We start from the raw sequence: 21,564 nt of genomic DNA, 5'->3' as shown, positions 1-21,564 counted from the left end.
CGGTGTTAATGTATAATCTTTAACAATAATGATGATGATGTTATAAAATTCAGGTATACATTAACAGGGAAAAAGCAAATTGAGAAGAGCTTTATCTCACTGTACTGACTTAAAGAAATAATGGGGACTGAAATGGTAACTCAAAAACTAAAAGGAGTTTCTGTTTGCCTGTTTTTTAGAAGCTGTCACTGACTCCCTGCTTCCTAGGGAGAATAAGCTGAGAAATTCCTCTGAAAGCCCTGAACTGAAAAGTGCAGAGGGTAAGGAAGATGTGAGAACGCAGGTGCACCGAGATCCAACATCACTGGAGATGGATTACATCCTTGTTACTGAGGAAGAAAAAACACCTACAGCAAAGGATACCCTTGAAAGAAATGAAAGTGATTCTGCATTTCAAGAAGCCAAGGTGGCCGAACGAACAGAGTCTGGTGAAGGCTTTTCACTGGGCTCCTTGGATACCTTTCAGCCCATCTCCATTACAAATGAAATGGAAAATCACTCTGTTTGTGGGACTGAATGGGATTCTGTTCAGTTAGAGGAGGAAAGTTCTTCTGTTGTGCCTCAAAAGCTGGATAATGAAGGAAGATTGCAGGAAAGCTATGGGCAAGATGAGGGCTGGATTATATTGGGCCAAAATGAAATCAGTGACATATCACCTGAAGAAATTTCTGCTGAATCAGAGATGCCAAAATCAGGGTCTGGACGTTCTGGTGAAGAACTGACTGCCGTTGCAGCACAGGAATTGATTCTTGACACTCACGCAGGATTTCAAGTAGAAACTCCCCTTCAGAAATCTTTTGAACACGAGGGCTGTTCTCCTTCAGGCAGCCTGACTACCAAGGATGAGAGTTCAGGCATTGCAGGAACACATGTGTTGGAGGTGATTGGTGGTGATGGTGCATGGGAAGCGAGTTCTCAACTGAGACTTGGAGACAACATAGGAACAGAACAAGAAATGAAGGAGGAAACAGTGCTTCTCAATAATGAAAGAGACCTGAGTCAAAAATCAGGGTAAGGAAAGACGAACCTGTTTCCTTTCAAGAGTGTTCTGTTCACTTGTTATCAATATTATTGAAGTGTATGATGTTACGGATAGATGTCAGGACTTTCAAGTCTAAAGTACTAATTATATTTACATATTTAAGTATCACTATATTCCTCCCTGTGTAAAAAGAGAGTTTGAGTTCTTGGTTTCTTGTTATGTGTCAAATTAGCATTATATTAAAATGCAGGAAGCTCTTAAGGCCACTTCCTTGCAGAAGTAAGTCTGTCTTCCTTCTGTGAAGTCCCATAGACTTCATAACCTACCTTTAAATCTGAAACCAATGTGGCCAGGGAACGCAGGCCAAAGCCAGGTACTGGTGGTATTGCCAACCCAGATGCAATGCCAGTGATGAGATTATGGAGGGACTGAAGTGAAGTATTGTCTCTGCTGTAATGCGGAGCTGCTGGGAAAAGAGGAGGAAGTCAATGCTTAGGATCGGAAAAAGGTTCTGCTTATAGAGGGAAGAAAAGGATAATGGAAGATTATGGAGGGACTGAAGTGTTGTCTCTGCTGTAATGCGGAGCTGCTGGGAAAAGAGGAGGAAGTCAATGCTTAGGATCGGAAAAAGGTTCTGCTTATAGAGGGAAGAAAAGGATAATGGAAGATTATGGTCTTTGTGGTTATTTCCAAGCTGTAGTCATCTCAGACCAGCGTTTCCATCTGTTTAGACTGCACTGGCAGTTGAGGCAGTTTGAGTGCGTTTGCACCTGTCTTTGGGTGGAATCGCAACCTCTGTGCTCACATTACTACTGCCTGCTGTCTCCCTACTGTGTCACCAGATGGGGAGAGGTATGACCCGCTTGACTCCATTCACTGTAGTGTTTTGGAGAGGGTGTTTCTGTTGTTGACTCCTCATCTTTTATATCTAGGAGGTTGTAACTGCTACCATGGACTTCTAGGATAGCCCCATAGATGCAAGTGTGGAAGTCTGACCTCATTTCTTCTGACCATCTGCAACTGACATGCTGCAGTTTTACAAAGAGGAGCCTGTCATTGCGTTTATACAGTGAAATTCTTGTGAACAGTAAAAGAAACTTGCCAGTGCACAAAAAACTAGGGGATGTAACTGCTTTGTACTTGTTACTGCTTTCAAACTGCACGTGGAATGAAACATGTGGAAACATATTGTTTGTGTGAAATGCAAGACCGATTTTTTACTTTCTTTTTTCAAGTTTCTCCCAAGCACTTGTCAGTTCAGTGTAGAATGCACATCACATTCACAACTTCTCTTATCGGGTTTTAATTGGCTTGCAATTTATTTTAGGCTTTGTTTTTTTAAATTTTCACTAGCAATTTTGCAATCATCGCAGTAGGCTTTTTTTGCCTTAAGGGTGACATGCCTGTGCATAACTGTATAACCCTGATAACTGCATGTAAAAATAAACTGTGAAAGAAAAGCACAGCTTTTTGCTACCCCCCTCCCCAGCCCAATCAGTTGAAAATTTATTAAGATTTCAGGAATGAATAGTTTGATAGCAGTGAATTATCTTCCCCAAGACTTGTTAAAATACCTCTCCTCAAAACATTTTCACACATTTTTCAAAGTGTGTATCACTACCACAAGATCAGACACTGTTATAGCTGAGCTATTTTTAATACATGATAAATATCATCCTAAACAGAAATTCCAGTCACAGAAACTCTGAAATATAATGATGTTACTTTCAGGCTTAAACTTAAGCACCTGTGTAAGAGTTTGGATTTTCTTGACAGGCAAGATTTTCAGTTGTATACAGAGTATACTTTGCCCTCACACACTGCCCCCGGCTGAAACCACTTCAATCTTACTAGGCACACAGCACTGAGGAGAATATGAGATGAGAAGGGCTTTGTTTCTGTAGGGCAGTGACAGGTTTTATTGATGCAGGTTAGCATTTACTGTCATCAAGAAAAAGGCAAATATTCAGAAGGGTTAGCAGAAGTTGAGGACTCCCCACTTCTATATTGTCTGAAGTAAAACAAATGCTGTGTGCTTGACCTTGAAACTGTCAAAAGTAGGGCCAGATGGCACAACATTTCTACTGCATCCAATCTTCCAAGCTTCTAATTTCCATTCCAGAAGGAAAAGTAGAAATTTTCACAAATGAGAAATCTGGAAGAAGCAAAAGAAGCAAAATCCCCAGGCAGTTGTTTTGAATCTACATTAGTGTGTGGAAGGGCACCTTGGGATTTGTGGATCTAGGAAAATTAGGCATCCTCTGACTCTGAGGTGGTTTGCTTGTTAGGACTAGTCCACACCCAGAAGTCATCTTCCTTCATTATCTCTGCAAGATTTCACTGGCAGTTCATCAAAGCCAACTAATTTCAATTAATAAAGCTTTTTTTTTGACAAACCAGTGATTTCTAGTGAACATATTTAAAAGAAAAAACGCTTACCACCTCTGCTCACAATAAATGGGGAATGGCATGGGAAAAATGGCATTGTTTAGAGGTGCTAGTTAGTTGCAGGCTTGCAAATCTGACATGAACAAATCAGCTGTCAACTCCTCTGGCTCCCACAAAGCATTTAAAGTTAAAAGCAGCCAAATGTTGACCCTGCTTAAGTCACACTGATTAATTATGTGCTGGCAGCATCCCAGAGTTTGACTTGCCAGTCTTACATGCTATGCTGGTTTGACCGAAATCAGGTTAATTTTCCTCATGCAGTTACAAACTCTTCTTTTTCTCAGCTAGCACGGTCATTGTTTGGATTTAGCTTGAGAACAAGAAGATAACAACCCAGGACAGAATTAATGTCTTTCTTCAAGTAACTTTCCAGTGGTTTTGTGTTGGAATGAAGAGAATGTAAGAACTTACTGATATCTTATTTGTTGTCTGGGAGGCCAAGGGCTGTGTGGAGGTGCGAGGCAGCTCGGCAGGGGGCATGGATGGGACAGACCTTGACTGACATTTAGACTGATTAATAAGAATGTTTCATGCCATTAGCATCATGCTTCATATTTAGTGGGAGTTGGGATTTCCGTCCAAGGAGACCCATTCTTGTTGAGCTTCATTTCAGTTCAGTTTTGTTCAGGAGTTCCCTTAGTTTGGCCTTTTGCCATTCTGCCATTTTGCAGTGGCCTCTGGGCCTTTCTGCCTTTTTTCCTCTCTCCTTGGGATCAGCTGTTTGGGACCAGGGTGCTCTCTCCCTTCCCAGGACTGGCTGCTCAGTGCAGATGGAGTTCATGATGAATTGCATTGAATATCACTTATTATATAGTAGTGGTATATTAGTATTATTTTGTTATTTTATTAAATGGTTGTTTTCTCAGTCCACAAGTGTCCTCCTTCCCTTTCAATTCTCTCCCCAGCTTGAAGGTGGGGGTGGAGTGAGTGAGCAGCTGTCATAGTTTTGATTGCTAGTTGGGGTTAAACCATGACACGTGCCCATGGTGTTCTTAGGAACAGAAAACTGGTCTAGATATCTGATTTTAAATGATTTTTATAAATCAGCACAATGGTGTTGAGAAAACTTTGAAGCAGTAAGACTCTTTGTTAGATACCTCAATAAAAGAATCTGATTTTTGAACTTATACTGACACTAGAAAAGTCATCCCTATGGCCATGGATTTACAAGGGGTTTTAATATCTTATTGCTGTGAATTGTTAGATCAATTTTGAGAAGAACTCTGCTGTTCTTTAGACATTTCTGTAAGTCTCCAAAGTAAAAACTTGAGTCTTGTACAAAAAGTACTTGCACTGATGTTTCAGATATAGTACACTCATTGTTCTTAGAGCTCAGTATATTCTTTTAGACTGATTCCTACATTAAAGTCCAAAACTGGACCATGTTAATGTAAGCGTGTTTTCAGTGAAAACTTAAATGCATGATGGAATATGATGCATCCTCCAAGGAAATGATACAGTAATCCTTTGTAGAGAATAGACATATGGTCACTAATAGCTTCCATTATAGGCTTTTTTCTTATCTGACTCAGAAGTTGCTTGATACCAAATGCCTTTTCAGTGCATAGTTTCCCCTGTGTTTGGTAGCTGATGTTCAGTAAACTTGTAATAAGCTTCTGTCTTTGATCAGTTACATAATGACTTCAGACTGTACAAGCAATAGCAAAGACATACGCAGATATTGCTTTGTATGCCTACAGCATGATTACAGGGGCCTTGATTTCTTTGAACCAAAATCAACACACAAAAATATTATGGTAGAAAGAATAAAACATACAGGAATAATTATTTATAGATTATACGTCAATTTCATTAAACCTCTTAAAAAAAAGCATAAACATCTGAAGAAACAGGAACTGATATGGTAGACATATATAATTAGAAATGCTTTCTAATGCATTTTGTTGACAGTTTTGAAAACACAAGTTCCTTCTTAAAACACACCTCAGTGTGCTGTTTCTAAGTCTGAAGTTAACTGCTCTTCTTGGCTGACAGATTTTAAAGCAATGTGACACAGCCAGCCTCTGGGAAGTTAGCACAGAAACACTGGTGTGATCACAAAGGAGAAAAAAATGTAAGGCTTTTCTCTTGTCTTATTGCAGTAGAGTTTCTGGATGGCCTGGTTGTGTGAGACATCAGGCTGTGGGTCCACCGAAGATTTACATCTTTGAAGCAGGCTTTGGTAGAACTGAACCAAAGTCTAAGTAACATACCCAGTTCTCAAAGGTGTCCTTGTGCCTGAATTCTTCTACTTCTGGAATGTCATAATTTTGGCTCAGGGAAGTTTCTTGGATTCTTCACTACATGTGACTCTGACCTTGACTGAATAGTCTGTTTCCTATCCTATGCTTAATTAAGCCTACTTGGTATCAGAATATTAAACGGCCTTAATCTGAAGATCTGACTGGATAGCTGTGCCCTGAGCATGGATTACATTCTCTGCTCATTTTTTTTGTTACGTTGAGTACTTTTGCTTTATGCAATTAAGTTTGCATTCTGAACTTGTAACTGTGATGATACTTTTAGAAGTGGCTCCTAAATCCAGGACTTCCTCTGGTGCAAACTTTGCTTCCCACAAGGAAGCTTTCCTTGTGGCCTGCTGGTTGTTGGTTCATATACCCCTTGACAAGATATAGAAACTAGGTTCATTATTTTTTAGGCATGTACTTAATATAATTTTGTGTAGCACAAACGCAGTATCTGCGAAGATTAATGAGCTCATCGTTTGTACTCAGATGATGGGTACATCCAAACCAATGGACAACTGAATTGTTAGTCCAAAGTTTATGGAGTTGCTCAGCAACTGCTTTCTAATCCGTTTTCTGCATCTACAATTTATTCACATGTCCCTGATAGGAAAAAAATGAAATTCGTTTTGTGCTGAGGTAGGTAGAATAAGGGTCAGCAAAGAATGCAGTTTGCGTTGTTTTTTGCTCTCGTCCAGAAAGCATCTGTCACTTTGTCTAGGAAAAATGCCTGTTTTGTAGAAGAGGGAGTTAAAGTTTTGAAACAGAAGGCATAAAAAAAAATGAGAATGAAGAAGTGGATTCAAATATTGATGTCTGCTGGCCATTGTCCTCTTCATCCCAATGTCAAGCAAAACAGGTCTCCAGGCTGTTCAGGTGGATTTTAAGAAAGTCTGTGACTGGTGGTAAAGTTCTTCCCTCCTGTCCCGTTTTTCTTCTGCAAGAAAAAGCGGCAGCAGGAAGAGAATTATGAGGATGCTTACTAGCATTAAAACTCTGAAGAAAAGATATAAGCCTGTCTCAGTAATATACAAACACCAGAAATAATAAAATCTAGAGGCTTCTTTGGCCTCATAAAAAGTAACAAAATATTTCATAGCACGTTATTGTCAGTCTTTCCAGAAACAAAATAGGTTTTCACATAGCTTTCCATATGTGGACAGCCAAAAGTGGCTACATTTAAAAAGGGCAAATTTGTGAAGCACTGTACAAATGTTGGGTAGGCAGGATAACATACTTCACTGATATTGCTGTGTGCCAGCAGTAGAATTTATGAAGACTGGAGGTGATTTTCTTCCTGACAGAAGCTATCCTATCTTACGAAGCTGTGTGAAGCTCAGTGGTGACACAGTGGTCAGAAGGCGGAGGGGGAACACTGCAGTTGACTATACTGGCTTTTACCTACCAGCACACTCTTTAGAGTGTGTTAGTGGTTGTGTATATCAGATCATTCTTGCTCTTATCTTTGCTGTAGGGAAGGATTATCCTTTTCTGTAGTAGGGAGAGTTAGAAAGAGCTGAGGGAATTAGTGTGAAATGATTTATTGATTTGAAGAATAAGTAGTGAGAGCAGTAGAGAAAAGAACACTGATGTTTGGAAAGTTTGGAGGAGAGCTTGGAAAAACTGGTGGCAAAACTGTGTGGAAGACAATTTCATTTGAACAACTGCCAGGACTTACTTAACTCATTAGAATAAGGCTTCCACAAAAGAAAGCTTCGTTTTTCTTTCTGATAGCATGTTGTCAAAGAAGCAGGAATCAGTCTTTCCTGCTCATGTGTGCAGTGACTTTTTGGAAAAGATCTTCCACTGTCTGTCCAAAATATCTCTCTGGGACCACTGCTATACTGGTGGCTATTAAAATTGCTCAGTACTGTAAGCAATCCAGTAATTTTTTAATAGAGAAGTCTGTTTTCATCACGTTGCTATGGTTGACAGTGAATCAAGATAATTAAATATAATAAAAGAAAAATCTGTGACTATTTCAAGATTAAGAAGAGTTCTGAGGCTACTCTGCTATCTCTGTGTTTTAGCCAGATGCACATCCTGTATCTCAAAGCCATTAATGATTCAAGTCAAATATCCATGTCCACTACTGCACTGAAATACTGACAGAATGGAACGAGGGAAGAATTTCTTATTGACTTTAGTGAAGCAAGGGTTTCACCCAGTATTTTCTCAAAATGTCTGTCCCATCACACCAGAGCCAGACAAGTCAATGGATCAGGGAGATCAGGTTGGCATCTTGCTTGAATGGGCAAAGCATGCTGCTATATTTGGGAAGCCTAAAGGACTGAAAAGCTATTGTAAGTTTAAGAGGCCACATTCTGCAAAGTAGCAATTACTTGCCTTTGGATGCCCCCATTTCCTTTTTTCCTTGCATACCCGTGGGGATGTCATCTTTCACTCTTGTCAAGATTGTTTATTAATTGGCCAGATTTGCTAGAAAGCAATTCCAGGCACTCTGGGGACCAGGTGTGCAGCTTCAGTGGTGCTTCCAGCTCCTGCTGAACTGCAAGATTATGGACTTGAAATAGGAATTGAACTCAGGTTTCCCACTTGGCAGCACAAAGCGTGCCAATTGACAGAACACAAGAAGCATGCTTTAAAAGTTAAAAACAAACATGTGGGGAGACGAGCAACAACTGAGAAAGGTTTCTTGTATGGAAGTCCACATAAATGAAAGTTAATGCATTGTAATGAAAGTAAAAAAGCTAATTGAAACTCCACAAAATGTTTTGTTTGGCATGAGCAAGAACTCTTCAAGATTGCTGGCTCAGTACTTAAGATTTCACTGTTGTTTTGAGTTTAGGATGGGAAACAATATAATTAATGTATTTTATGTTATTATACATCCTGCCGTTATAATTGTTATAGTAATATACACTATGTATTAGAAGCTCTGTGTTAATATATTAGCCTTTGCGAAGATGTTGCTCCTGTGAAAATAGAATAATCCCTGGAACAGATTCAGAGCAGGGAACATTCCAGCAACATAGCTGTAAATTCTTTGAAACACTTTATTTAAAAAAAAATACATAATAATCTATTTTAATGTCAGTGAATCTCACTGCTAACCTTTTCTATTGATGGAAGTAACAGCATATGCTCTTCATGCATTGCCTGTAGTAACATTGTTTCTTTCCCTCTTCTCGATTTGACCAGTCATGGCAACCATGCAACCATCTTTTTTGTTATCAATTTTGGGGTGATGCAGTATTTTCCATCACCATCTGGAGGTTGAAATTTAATTAAAACTAAAAACCCAATTTTCCATTGCAGAGCCAGCTGTTAAAAAATAGCAGCAGCCAATATGGTGATGATCCCATTTTTGTAGAATCAGCATTAATATTTACATGCCAAATACCAAGTACTTTATAAAACCTTTTAACAAGAACAGGACAACTCTTCAGTGACTGAAAAATAATTTTAAAAGGAAAAAGCCCACTATTATTCACCTGTGATCCTGAAACTTCACTTAAATTGTGAGACTGGGCTGATAGAGCCACTTAAAGCAAGAAAAGTTGAACTATGTTAGTGTGTTTCAGTGATTACATGAAAAACTCCCACGCTATTCAGAACCCTGTGGTTTTCTGAGCTAATTTGCTATGGATTTTATTCCAGTCAATGTGATCAGTGACGTGAGATTTCAGCCTAAAGCATTAACAAGCTTCGAAACTTAGCCCTGTTAATGCAGATCCTGATTTTGACAGTAAGTCCCAGTGAGTTTAGAGGGTCCCAGCAGAGTGTCCTAAAATCTCCAAGATTTTCTGTGTAATTCTAAGGATGGAGGATCAAGGCCAAGGCCATCGCTTCTGCCATGTTACTAGTTTCCTAGCTTCATCATAATCATGCTACTAATGACTTCTATTGTACATAAATACTTTGAAGCTCTCTTTCCTGGATACAGCTTCTGATGTCTGGACCTTTGATTTCAAATGAATTAAAGACTGCCCAGTTGAAAAATTGCCAAAAAATACCCCCATTTTTGGAAATTTTATGTAGAGCTAACTGACAGTAGCATCAAAGATCACATGGCTGCAGCAGTGTCCTCTTTAGAAATGTATTTTCATATTGGTGATGATTTTTAAATTTTTTTAAAAGGATGGTGTTGGTCTGCTGTTCTTTAAAGTACCAGGTGGGGTCTGATTTCTCAGGAGATCTGTAGCAGATGATGAGAACTTTTCCCTGTAGGATTACTAATACCATGAAGAACAAGGTCACAACCACTGAATTTTAGTTTACACTGTGCTGTAGATGTGTGTGAAACTGTACTGACAAATGAAAATGGGGTTAGGCTTTTGTCTGCTTATGGCCTAGCAATCTGACATGAAAACATCTCCAACTCTTATGTAAGCAATCTACAAAGGAGGAGCTGGGAGTGTGAAGTGAGAAACCAGCTGAAGGTTAGGATGTTCTGGGGTCTGTTGTCTTGCTGTTTTATCTCCACAGGATTGCAAGGGAATAGGATTGAAAGCCTTTTTGCATTTGGAAAGAAACCTGGATTTTCTAGTGACCCTAGCCCCAACAGGCTTTTATAAAAGGAGACTCTGGGACTGCACAGTGTGGGAATAAATGTCCTTCCTTCAAGCACACCCTGAAGAAACACAGTCAAGTGCACAGGCCACGAGCCTGCACAGCTTGTGTTCCAAGAATTCACCCTGTTTTCTGAACTGATGGTTCTTTTGTTGGTTTGGGGGAATTTGGGTTGGTTTTTTGTTTGGTTGGTTGGCTGGTTTTGTTTCGGTTTTCTGGTTTTGGTTGGTGGGGTTTTTGTGTTTGTTTGTTTGTTTGTTTGTTTGTTTTTTGGGGGGGGTTATTGTGTTTTGTTGTGTTGTTTTTTTTTTTTAATTTGCATATGTGTTCCCATAGCTGTATTGCAAACCAAACAGATTATGTAAAGCATGTTTGAATATACATGTGCTCTATAACCATCGATGCAAACAGTAATGAGGGCTGAGACGGGTTGAATCCGTAAGAACTTCTGTCATGCAATCTCTCATCACAAGCATTCCCCGGGCTCTGAAATCAAACAGCAGGGAGCTTTTCCCTACTGCCAGCTGACTCGCTGTATCAGAGTTCGGTGATGCTCTGACAAAGCTCCACAGGGAATGTGAAAAAAATAATAATTTCACGGCTGGAGCACAGCTCCTCATTCATTTAAGCGCTGCTTTAATCAAAGCCCGGTAGCTGCTGGTTCACACAGCCAGCTATCTGAAGGCAGGTGATCACCCTGATTTAGCAGTACCACTAGCCACGTGACAAGAAAATGGTGGAGGATCCGTATTCCTAGTAAACTGCTACAGAAAGAGGGATGCTGAAGTGCAGCAGTAAAGCGTCTTTATTATTTCGCAGTAGCAGGGCCTCTTCGAGTCTTTAGAAGGTAAGTGTCTCTTTACTCTGAGAGGCTGATATGCAGAAGGTTTTCTGATTAATGGCTCTTTTGTTGCAGTTACTTCAGACAGAAAAAGGCAAAATGTTTGTCAGCAGGATGCAAAGCACCCAGGACCTCATTATTGAAAAACGGCCAGCTGTATTTTAATTCTACTGCAGCTCTTCATGAGGAAAGCTTACATCAATTCAAGGGGATTTCTTTTGTCTGAGTGCAGCCACGGTATTTGTAGTTAGGAAACAAAACTTCACTGCAGTCACCTAGCACATTAGATTATTTTCAGCTTGTTTGCCTAGCTCTGAGGATACAGTGGGAAAAGAGGAACAAATGTTGGGCATTGTCAGTAGATAACATGCTTTTAAGACAGCTTAATTACTGGCATAGTGATTGTTTGTGGTAGCTTTCATTGTAGAATACTTGACAATGGTATTGTTTTCAGGTTTTTTTTGCTATCAACTGAAGCATATGATTTTTGAATTTTTGCAATGTCCTCTTAGTATGTTGTAGTGAATAGAATATGTAGTCTTTGAAGGTTAACTGATCAAGGATGCAGCAATAATCTCAGTGGTAAAAGGACTGAGAAAATTACTGCAAAAGTTGGTTTGTACAGGCAGTATTTTTGTTTAAATTTAATTATAGAAGCTTGATTCAGCTCCATTAAGCTTTTCTGTCTGTGTTGAAGGAATGAAAATATTTTTCAGTTTTAAGTGTGGTAAGCAAACAATAGTGATGTGCGGGAGGCATTGAAAACGTATAGAGTAGCTACTTAGAGCAACACTGAGAGGAAATGCATAGATGTATTTAGCCAGAATCGTTCAAAGGAAGTGGGGGGTGGGCAGAGAAGTCATTCCTGAACTTGTCTTTATTAATACTCTTGGGAAGCAGAGCTGTGCAGGGAAAGGGAGGATGCACACAGCTCCTGAAACATGGTCAGGAAGCAGTAAGGCAACCGAGGGGCTGGGGGACGGCAATGACATGCACCAATCCTTACCCTGCCAAAACAGAGGGCTGCTGTGTTCCTCCCTCTCACCCATACTCTCCACTCCTATCTCTTGTGGGGCAGGGGAATACTAAGGTCTAAAATAGCCTTTTCATTCCTGTCTTTGGTGAGTTTTCCTGTTATTTGGCCCTGCATAAAACTGGACAATATTATAGAAAATCTGAGTAGTTAAAGTCTAGCTTTCAAATAAGTTCACTACTTAAAAACCTTAGATCCTGCTACAAAGAGTCTACTGTGGTTTTGTGGCATCTCTGTAGTATTCAGCAGTAACAGTAATGTTATTAAACAGCTTATATCTGTAGAAAAGGGCAGAGGAAAAAAAAAATCTATCTTTAAGCCACAGTCTTTTTGTTTAGGCAAAAGGCGCAGTTCTCAAAGTTATCAAGAAACAGAGTATTGGTAAGAATACTATTTTGTCAGCACCTGTGAATATTGATAAAGCTGAAATTTTTATCACTGTAGTGTTCTCAGGGCTGGAGGCACTTCTTATCAGACCCTGTGCAAATATCCAGAAAAATATGGTGCTACTGCAACAACAAATGAGATTGAGACAGAGGGAAGGATGGGAACGACAATCCAGTTGCTTGACATACTTCTTAGTTTACCTAGTTATTTGTTTGGACATGGCTGAGCTATAATGAGATTGTATGAATTAACTCATTCAGATATTTCTAACTAGTTCTTAGCATATCCTGTAAATCACAGCCATTGCAGCTGTGAAAACTATCCAGCAGTAGATCTGACTTCTTTATTTCAGGCTACCAAATGAAGGGTGAGTGGGTCCTACAAGAACAAGATTCTTCTCCTTAGCAGAAAACACCAGCAGCAGACTCTAAAGAGCTGTCTGATGGACAGCAGCCCAACAGAATACACCCTTGCCTGCTTTCTAAAGCAGCAGAGCATATAGCAAACCTTTCACTTGTATTTCCCAGTCTATAATGTGTTAGGAGTTCCATGTGGGGTAAGGAGGAGCTTCATTTTCTCACCTCATCCCTAAACATTACTTCTTCAGTCTGGCATTTCCTGTCACTCTGGCTCTTTCGCAGCATTTTTGCTGTGTCTGTCATTCTCCTCTCTCCCACACTTAGGTCGGTTTCTATCTCTTCCTCCTTCTGTGACCTTTCCAACTCAATTATAGTTCTGCTTCTGAAGATAACTGGTTGGCTTAATGTGTCTCCTGTCTCACTTTGCACGTGGCTTTTTAGACCTACATAGTGCGGGGTCTGTCAGTCTTTCCTGCTCTGAACACATCCTCCTGGTGTCAGCAGGCTGCAGGACTGCCTTCTTCAGTGCTGTTTTACTGCTTCCGTAGAGATTTTGTGCCTTGCTTGGGTGTCTCCTCTGGCTTGTGGTTGGGCTTTTCCTGTATTTTTTCCCAAGATGCAATTCATCCAATATGGATGGCAACTTTTCAGTTACCAATTTACACACACTAAGATACTTCCATTTTAATCTGCTGGTTAAAATTCTCACTCCCTATTCTTCATTGTCACTTACAATCCCCTGCTATCTACTACATCTCTGACAACTGTAGCTTTAAGAGAGACTAAAGCCTCAATGTCTTTTTAGAACCTCTTCTTTAGCTCAGTCATAACCATGATAGGTAAAAGGTAGCTGTTAGTTATTTTTAGTTTTGCTGCAACAGGTAAGGTATGAACCTAAATTATAATAACATTTTGCATCATAAGTTGTGAAATTATTAATATGGAAAAGATGGAAAGATGGCACTTTGACATCACGGTGGCAAGGAAGTGAGAAGAAAATTAATGAATTCACAATATTTAAGGTATTGAAGGAACAGCAATTGTTTGAAAAGGGTAAGGAATGGAGTCATAAAGAGGACCATAGAAAAAGCATTAGGAGGGAAGAAAAAAATAGAAGTCATACAGTATTAAAAAAAATGTTGCCATGTGTCTTTTTCTGTCTATCAGCACATTATAAATTGTGCAAAGCCTGAATTTGAAATCAAAGGAGTGCTAGAAAAATCCTAATGCTTTAATAAACAGATTAATAAAAGTGCTACAAATATGTAGATATTGATGTTAAGTAGGTTGTTATGATTAGCAGCTCTGAAATTGCCCCCAAACACATTGTATTATGTGACCAACACAGAATTCACCTGTTTTAAGATGGTTTGTTAAAACATTTTATTCCAGCTACTGTAGTATGGTATCATGATGGTTGTACAGGTCAGCATTCATACATGCAGAGAAACAAATCCAATAAACAATGCAAAAAGTCAAAAGTATTACAGAAAAGCCAAGTAGAAAACTGGAAATAGCTACTCAAGTTGAGACATTAGCTCAGTTGCAGAACTAGTGGTTATTACTAATGGTGAAGACCAGTCCGAGGCATTTTAGCATGTATATTGGAAGAAAATGTGTTTGATAAGGTTTAGATTGTAGTAATATTTGGAGGGGAGTTCTCACAACTCCACTAAAAAATCTCGGTAGAATGTAAAATGTAAAGCTTCCTGAGGATTTTCTCATTCTATCCTGCAACCTGTACCCTGTTAACTACTCTGAAAGCATTAGCATACTTCCTGAAAGTGCAGATGGCTGCACTGGGTATAAGGTGCACACTGCTTTTTCAAGTGCTGTTCGTGTGCCAATTGCCTCATTTAGAGCTGCAGGTATTCTGTCTTGACAGCACAGTATGGCAGCAAAATGGTCACTGTGAACCACACATGCTGGAAGGAAAACTGGTTTTAAAGTGAGAAAATCTAAAACTGACTTTTTCTCGAGGAATAATTAATTGTTCAGTGAGAGGGAAAAGTGGGAATCGGGTGGGGAATCTGGGAATTGGGTCCCAGATCTGTGATTAGGCCTGTGTCAAGGTTTAAAGCAAGGCGACAATAAACTGTGACAGATGCTCCCTGTTACCCCCTTACCCTACCTCCACCCTTTCCTTAGATTGGAAAGGTGATAAGGAAGATAAGGAGGAAGGGAGACTTAGACTTCAAGTTGGAAGGGTTTTAAAGGCTTTGCTGATGCTACTAATGAATATAGAATTTATACAAAATATACAAAACCAATCTTGAATGCCTGATATGGAGTTGGCGTCACTCCAGCAGTGGTGGAGCTGGGAGCTGGCGGCTCCAGCAGCTGCAGGTCTGGTACCCAGAAGTCATGGGTGGGACTTCACAGCAAACCAGAAACTGGATATCAGAGATGCAGGGCCTAAGACCTATAGATCACAGGCATGCGAAGAGGGTCCTCTTTAGATGCTGGCCATGGTCGAAGAGGGATGAGACCCTTGTGGTCTCATGTTATATAGAGTGTATGACAATTATGGGATGGAATACTCCGGTGGTCAGTTATGTGTCACCTGTTCCATCTGCCCCTCCTTCCAAACATGTCCCATTATCAGTTAACATTGGTTACCATAGTAATAAATCTAATCATGAGCTTCTTCAGCATTCCATTGGTCCTCTTATCAGCACCAAGTACAGTGTCTGAGAAAAATATGCAGGCACTTTGAAGGCACTTAGCTGAGAGGAAAATTCACTAAAAGAGAAACTGATCTTGTTTTTAACAAAATTAGGACAGCCTGGCATTTTAATAAATTTTTAGAAATAAAATTTTCAAACAAAATGTTTTTTCAGGTTACACTTTAGGACTTTTCATGTCAGATTGATTTAACTCCTACTTTCTCTGCTGGCATTGCCTTGCTACACTGCATTTGTAGTGTTTGTTCAACAGTGGTTGGTGATTAATAGATCATTTAGATGTTATTTGTAGAATATTAACAACATTTATGAAGAGCACAGATCAGATAAGTTTAAATAAGCCTTCTAAATGCTAATACTGCTCTGAACTTACATAGCTCATGCCCAGACCTTGTGATCTTCCAACGCTGGTGGAGGAGCACCCATCACACAGGCTCCCCATCTTTGTGTTGTTAATTCCAGTAATTTTCCACTGGCTCAGTAAAGATTAAGCAGTGTTGAGCTAGCCACGTAACAGAGAACCCCTGCTCTGAGGGCAAGACCATATGGTGGTATGCGAATGCAATGCCAAAGCAGAGCAATAGATGTTAAGTAGCATGTTATTTCTACATCAGAATTTGTTACTCTCTACCTACTTTTGCACGCAAAATATTGACTTAAGAGAACAATATTAAAATGGCAATACTAGGAAATGCCTGACAGGCTCTGAACCTCACTGTAAGAGGCATATTTGGAGGCAGTGCTGTTTTGTGGGTACAGCTGGATGACACTGCCCTAAAGAATTGTCTCCTGTCTGTGTACATGCCATGGAGTTGTTATGTGGTGCGACGCAGGTCATGAGGAGTCAGCTGCTGCTTGATTGCACATGTCCTTCTCCTCTGACCCCTCACTAATTTGTTCTTTTTCTGGATGCCAAAGTGAAGCCACTGGGGTTTGACTATACCCATCTTTTTCAGTGACAGCTAGTCGTGAGGATCAGTAGTGGCTTATAGAAGATTTTATAAAACGCTACATATTTAGAAAAAAAGCCAAAGGTTATTAGGCAACACATATCAGGAACTCACAATTAATAGACACTCTCAAAGTTAACTGCTCTGTTTCTCTTCTGTTACAGTGAATAATTCCGTTTCTTTAACTCATAAAGCTGTTTTCCAAGGTGTATGAAATAATGTTTGGAAATGCCCAGTGCTCAGGTGACTAGCAGCTCTGAAAAGTCCCAGAAAGGACTGATTGTCCTGTGTCTAAAGCAGTATTCAAATGGTGCATGGTTAATAATGCTCGGGGATGCAGACAGTACAAGAAAAAGCAATAACTAGTTGGTCATCTCTTTGCACTGTTTTTTCTGTAGCAACCTATGACCTGCTGGTGACAGATCTCTAGGAAAAGACTTTTGCAAGTTCTGGGATCTGCTGCAGGCAGCATCAGCCTGGCTTGCATTCCTAAGACCCCATGTCAACAAGGCATCTAGGTTTGGGACTCAAATCCCATTTCCCTCATTCTATGTTGAGATGCCCTTTTATTTCATGCAGTTGGAAGTTACAGATGACTGAAGAAGCCTGGAGCCCTGGGTTCCTTCCATCAGCTTTCCTCATCCATAGGCATATACATAAGGTTGCTGAAATAGCCTAGTGAATCCCATTATCACTCATCTGTTTACTTAGATATGAGTCTTTCTGTCTCCCTGCATCCCTCCCTGGCTTTTCCTGCTGCTCTTGCTCTGTGACACAGGGAGGGAGCTGGCAAGGTGTCAGGACAGCCAGTGGCTGCCTAGCAGCAGTGAGAGCAGCAGTGTGTGCTCAAGAATAGCAGCTTTTATATTTCAACAGTCTTGAAAGCATAAGAACAGACAGGAGAGCCTACCATAATGAGTGGCTACCTGGAAAAAATGGAGGCTTACAGTATAGATTTAAGAAGAGGAACAAGGAGAAAAATGGCTAGAGAAACCGATACTAACACTGAAGTTGATTGGAAACTAGGAAACATTTTTAATAAAGAATGGTTAAAAAATCTGTTCAGTGGCCCAAAGCAAGAATTTTAAAATGTTTTCAACTATCATACTGAAATGCAAATGTTTAACATCTTCTGGCTAGAATACAGGATTTTCCTCCAGGCACAATATTACTTCTCACAGACGTGCCTCACTTTTTCATACAACTTTGATGGTGAAAATGGAGTAAAAAAATCACATGGAGACATCAAGTAACAGTATGATCAGTAAAAGAGACTTCAAATCTGAAGCGTAAAGCATGAAAAACTAGGAGGTTACAACTTTTACTGTTTTTTTTAGCGATGGTTTATTCTGTCACTGTTGAGAATGTGACCTTTTTTTGTAAAATGGCACTATCAGCATGTGTTTATGTACTGTGTAGTAGTATGACAATGATTAGTTAATATTTGCACAGCTGTCTGATTGATAAAGTGTTTGGGTCAAACAAAACACCACAGACAATTTTGGGGGCTTTTGTTTTGTTTGCATCCAGAGATGGGAATAAAAGTCTCATGCTATGCATAAATTCCCATGTTTAGTCTATACATTTTTCTTGAACTAGCTTGTGATTAAGAGCTACCAAATAAATAGCAATAGAAACACAATCAATTTAGTATACTAACATATGGTTGCTAAATGCAGCTCTTGGGACGTTATAAAATTAATCCATTTTTACAAGCTACCTGTATACCGTATGATTATTTTGCACAGTTGTGAGTAAAAGTAATGACTTTTTTCTAGTCTCAGATGTCCTGGAGTTGATTCCTTCCAATATGCTCATTTTCAGACTGATATTGACTGAAACCTGCACAGTGAATGCCACTTTGATTTCTTGCATACTCTGTTACAGTTTAAGGATCATTAATTCTGCTGCACCAAAAAAATTCACACAGCAGTCTCCTTTATCTCTGGAGAGGCAACTGTAGGAATTTTTGTTTATTGTCTGGGAGTTTTGTAGCAAAGCACTGGTTTTAGGAAGTAACTCAGGGTGTTGTTTTTAGTGGGTGCATTTGCTAGTGGGTTTCTTCTCTTAGTGCAGAATCCACTTGGGATATTTGGGCCTGATGTTCCTGGCTTCTTTCTCCATTTCTTACTGCGTATTTTCATCAAAGTTTCTTCAGACTAAAGCCCGTATTTTGTCAGGTTGTATTTTTCAACATTTTATGCTAATGCTTTATTTCCTATAGCATCTTCTTTTGGCTATAGAAACAAATGATATTGAGGTATGTTCAACAGTTCTCTGACTTTGTGTGTAGAACATTTCTACCCACCTTACATGGGTGATAAGTATCAAAATGCAAACACTTGCACTTTAAAATTAGGATTTGTTACTAGTCCATTAGCATTAAAGGTCTCTGAAATAACACATCTCAGTTATGACATAGTTTATGGAGTTGTGTCTATAACCAGAAGAACCACGCTCTACTTAAAACAAAAGACAGAATATGTTCTGTCTCTTCTGAACTTTCCAAGAAAGAGTAGTGATTTCAGAAAGTAGATAATTGCTGTTATTTTAAAACATACTATTTTAGCAAGGGTCTGCAAACTTGTGATTTCTGTTTCTGAATAGAAATGAAACAGCAATTACAAGCCACAAGCTTGAAGCACACATATATCACATATGAAAGAAAGGGAAAGATGTTTTATTCGGATAATATGCAAAACATCAAACCAGTTTCTTTTCTAAATATTCAATAATGTGTCAAGCATTTGTGATAACAGAGTGGGTTTTGCTCTTCTTTTATATGAGGTGAGATGAATTTTGGAGTAGCTACAGAGATGGATGAAAGCAAGTCATCCCTTGTAAGTAAGCTATCTGGTGAGATACTTTGGCTTTAAATTTATATAAATTTATGTAACAAAGGATTGTAAACTGAAGAGGAACATAGCAATTACGAAAACACTTTCTGTCAACTCTTCCTTCATGCAAAAAGATTTGCCCTACACTCTGCTTCAGAGGCTTTTTATTGCTTCTGACTATGGAAAACAGCATTTGCATTTTGTCCAAAAGATGCTAGACATTGTCCAGGTGGAGCAATCAAAATGCTGTTAGAGCCATCAGTAGGTTGCCTGTGGCAGTGGAAAGGCCAGAGATAGACTTACAGAAGGTGCTGTGTACTCTGGCCTTGGCGTGGCAAAACACTGAACTTGCTTCATCGTAAGGGCAGATGGAGCTGTGCTGAGCGTCAGTGAGAGGTGTTACTGGATAAACACCAAGGGCTTCTTCATAACTTCCAAAGAAAATACTGCACTGTCATGTCCAGTCCCTCAAGTTCTTGTTTCTCCTTTCCTGGTCTCTGTGCTTGCACAAGGGTGGTGTTACAGGGTGGGGACAGGTGGGGTTCAAAGGCAAAGTACTTTGTGCTGAGCTGCGTTCTGCAAGAGTGACCCAAGGAGGTACTTAAGTTCCTTTACCTTGTTTTTGTAGCTAAAATTTCACAGTTCATGCCTTCTTCCTCAAAACAGCTCAATTTTTCACTGCAAACCAGTGAGACAGTTGGCTATAAGCAGGACTTATATTTCAGCTGAGACCAGGGCTTATGTTCATAATGTGTGCAGTTTGAGAATATGTAAAAACCAGAAGTCTGGTCTCTGAATAACCTTTTCATTGTACTACTTCTCCCCTCCTCCCATTTAGTTTCCAAAATAAGTGTGTATTAACATAAGCTGAGGTGATTTCATTCATGTCATTCCTTTCGCTAATCATGCTTTGAAACTTTATACAAACCTTCGATATCTGGTGAAAATTTAAGTATGAAAGGATTTCTGTGTATAGAAGGAGCAGCATGGAAGAAACATGATTTACGTACCTAGGAAAAGTGTTTGGCAGTGCTGGGCTCCACTTAAGATTAAACTTTTGTGTTGTTAAGTACAGAAGCCTGGAAAATGTATATAATTTAAAGCCTGGCTGGTGAGCAAGCTGTGGGTTGGAGTGTAGGGATTAACTTTGGGAAGGTGATCATCACGGGTACATTCAGAGCAGCCCACTGGAGAGATTATTTGTTTTAGACCAAATGAATCAACTTCTTGATATGTAATAGCTGCAGAACAGCTTGGAAAACTGATGATATATCACATATGACACAAGGGTGAGGCAGCACAGCCCATAGGGATTACGATATATTGCTGCGAATATTTAGAGCTGCTCTTTCCAAAATAGCAGAATGCTGCTGTACCTAAAAAAGTCAGGAAGGATAACTTTTATTCTGAGAAATACTGATTTGAGAGGGCACTAAAAGTTATTTAAAGATTATTAATGTATTGAGGTGTAAGAGTGTCTGAACCAAGAAAGAACAAGGAAATTATTTCAGCTTCCAGCTTTGCTCTTCTCTTTTCCTGAGAATTTGGTATTTGTCTCTGATCCACCTTTGAGAAACAGGGGGTTTTCAGCTACTTCTGAACAAGTATGTAGACCTGAATAATCAAAGCAAATATGCAGTAATGTGACTCTCAGTGCAGCTGATCCTTAAATAACTGGTCTGTGTACCACATAAAAGAAGTCATTTATGACACAAAAAGCTTATTTGACTTTGACCTCTGTTCCGAGTGAAAGATCCCCTTTTTTATCAATCCAGTAAATCATACCTGCTTAGAATGGAGCTTTCTAAAGCAACTTTACTTCTTCAACAAGGAGCATTCATTAAAAGGAAAAAAACCTGTTTTCCTATTCTAAAACTTTTGGCCACATCATCCATGGCATCAGTTGCACCTGTATAGAAGGCAAGGAATTCGGTAAAACACAATTTTGGAAGTATGTGAAGTAATCTGTGAGAAAGGACGAGGAGGTAGTTGCTTAATTTAAGTTTTTGGAGTCCATCTTCCATTACTAGGTTTCCTGCTGAGATCTGATAAGAGCTTGTGCACAGCCAGAAATTACTCTGCAAGTTGTTGAGCTGCCCAGCATAGCATGCCCTCAAAATCCATCAGAGAACGGGGAACTATGTGTGTAGAAAACAAACTTGGTCCATGTCTTGCTCATTCTCACACCAGTGGGGAGTCTGGAGCCATATGTTGAGCTACAATGTCACAGAAGCCATGCTCTGTGACTGGCTTTCTAAACCCAC

The 21,564-nt window shown here is 39.5% G+C and overlaps 1 protein-coding gene across 2 annotated transcripts in view; it reads left to right on the top strand.

Moving 5' to 3' along the window:
- Positions 1-21,564, top strand: part of PRUNE2 (prune homolog 2 with BCH domain) — a gene marked incomplete at its 3' end in the record, with an annotated part of 141,167 nt that overhangs the window by 88,021 nt on the left and 31,582 nt on the right. For both annotated transcript variants that reach the window (XM_082075834.1, XM_082075835.1), the window contains exon 9: positions 180-1,011. In XM_082075834.1, the coding sequence (XP_081931960.1) occupies positions 180-1,011 (832 nt within the window). The remainder of the gene's footprint in view (positions 1-179; positions 1,012-21,564) is intronic.

Source organism: Streptopelia decaocto (assembly GCF_964273445.1).
Source record: "Streptopelia decaocto genome assembly, chromosome: Z".
Classification (NCBI taxonomy): domain Eukaryota; kingdom Metazoa; phylum Chordata; class Aves; order Columbiformes; family Columbidae; genus Streptopelia; species Streptopelia decaocto.
This window is presented reverse-complemented; position numbering and strand designations above follow the sequence as displayed.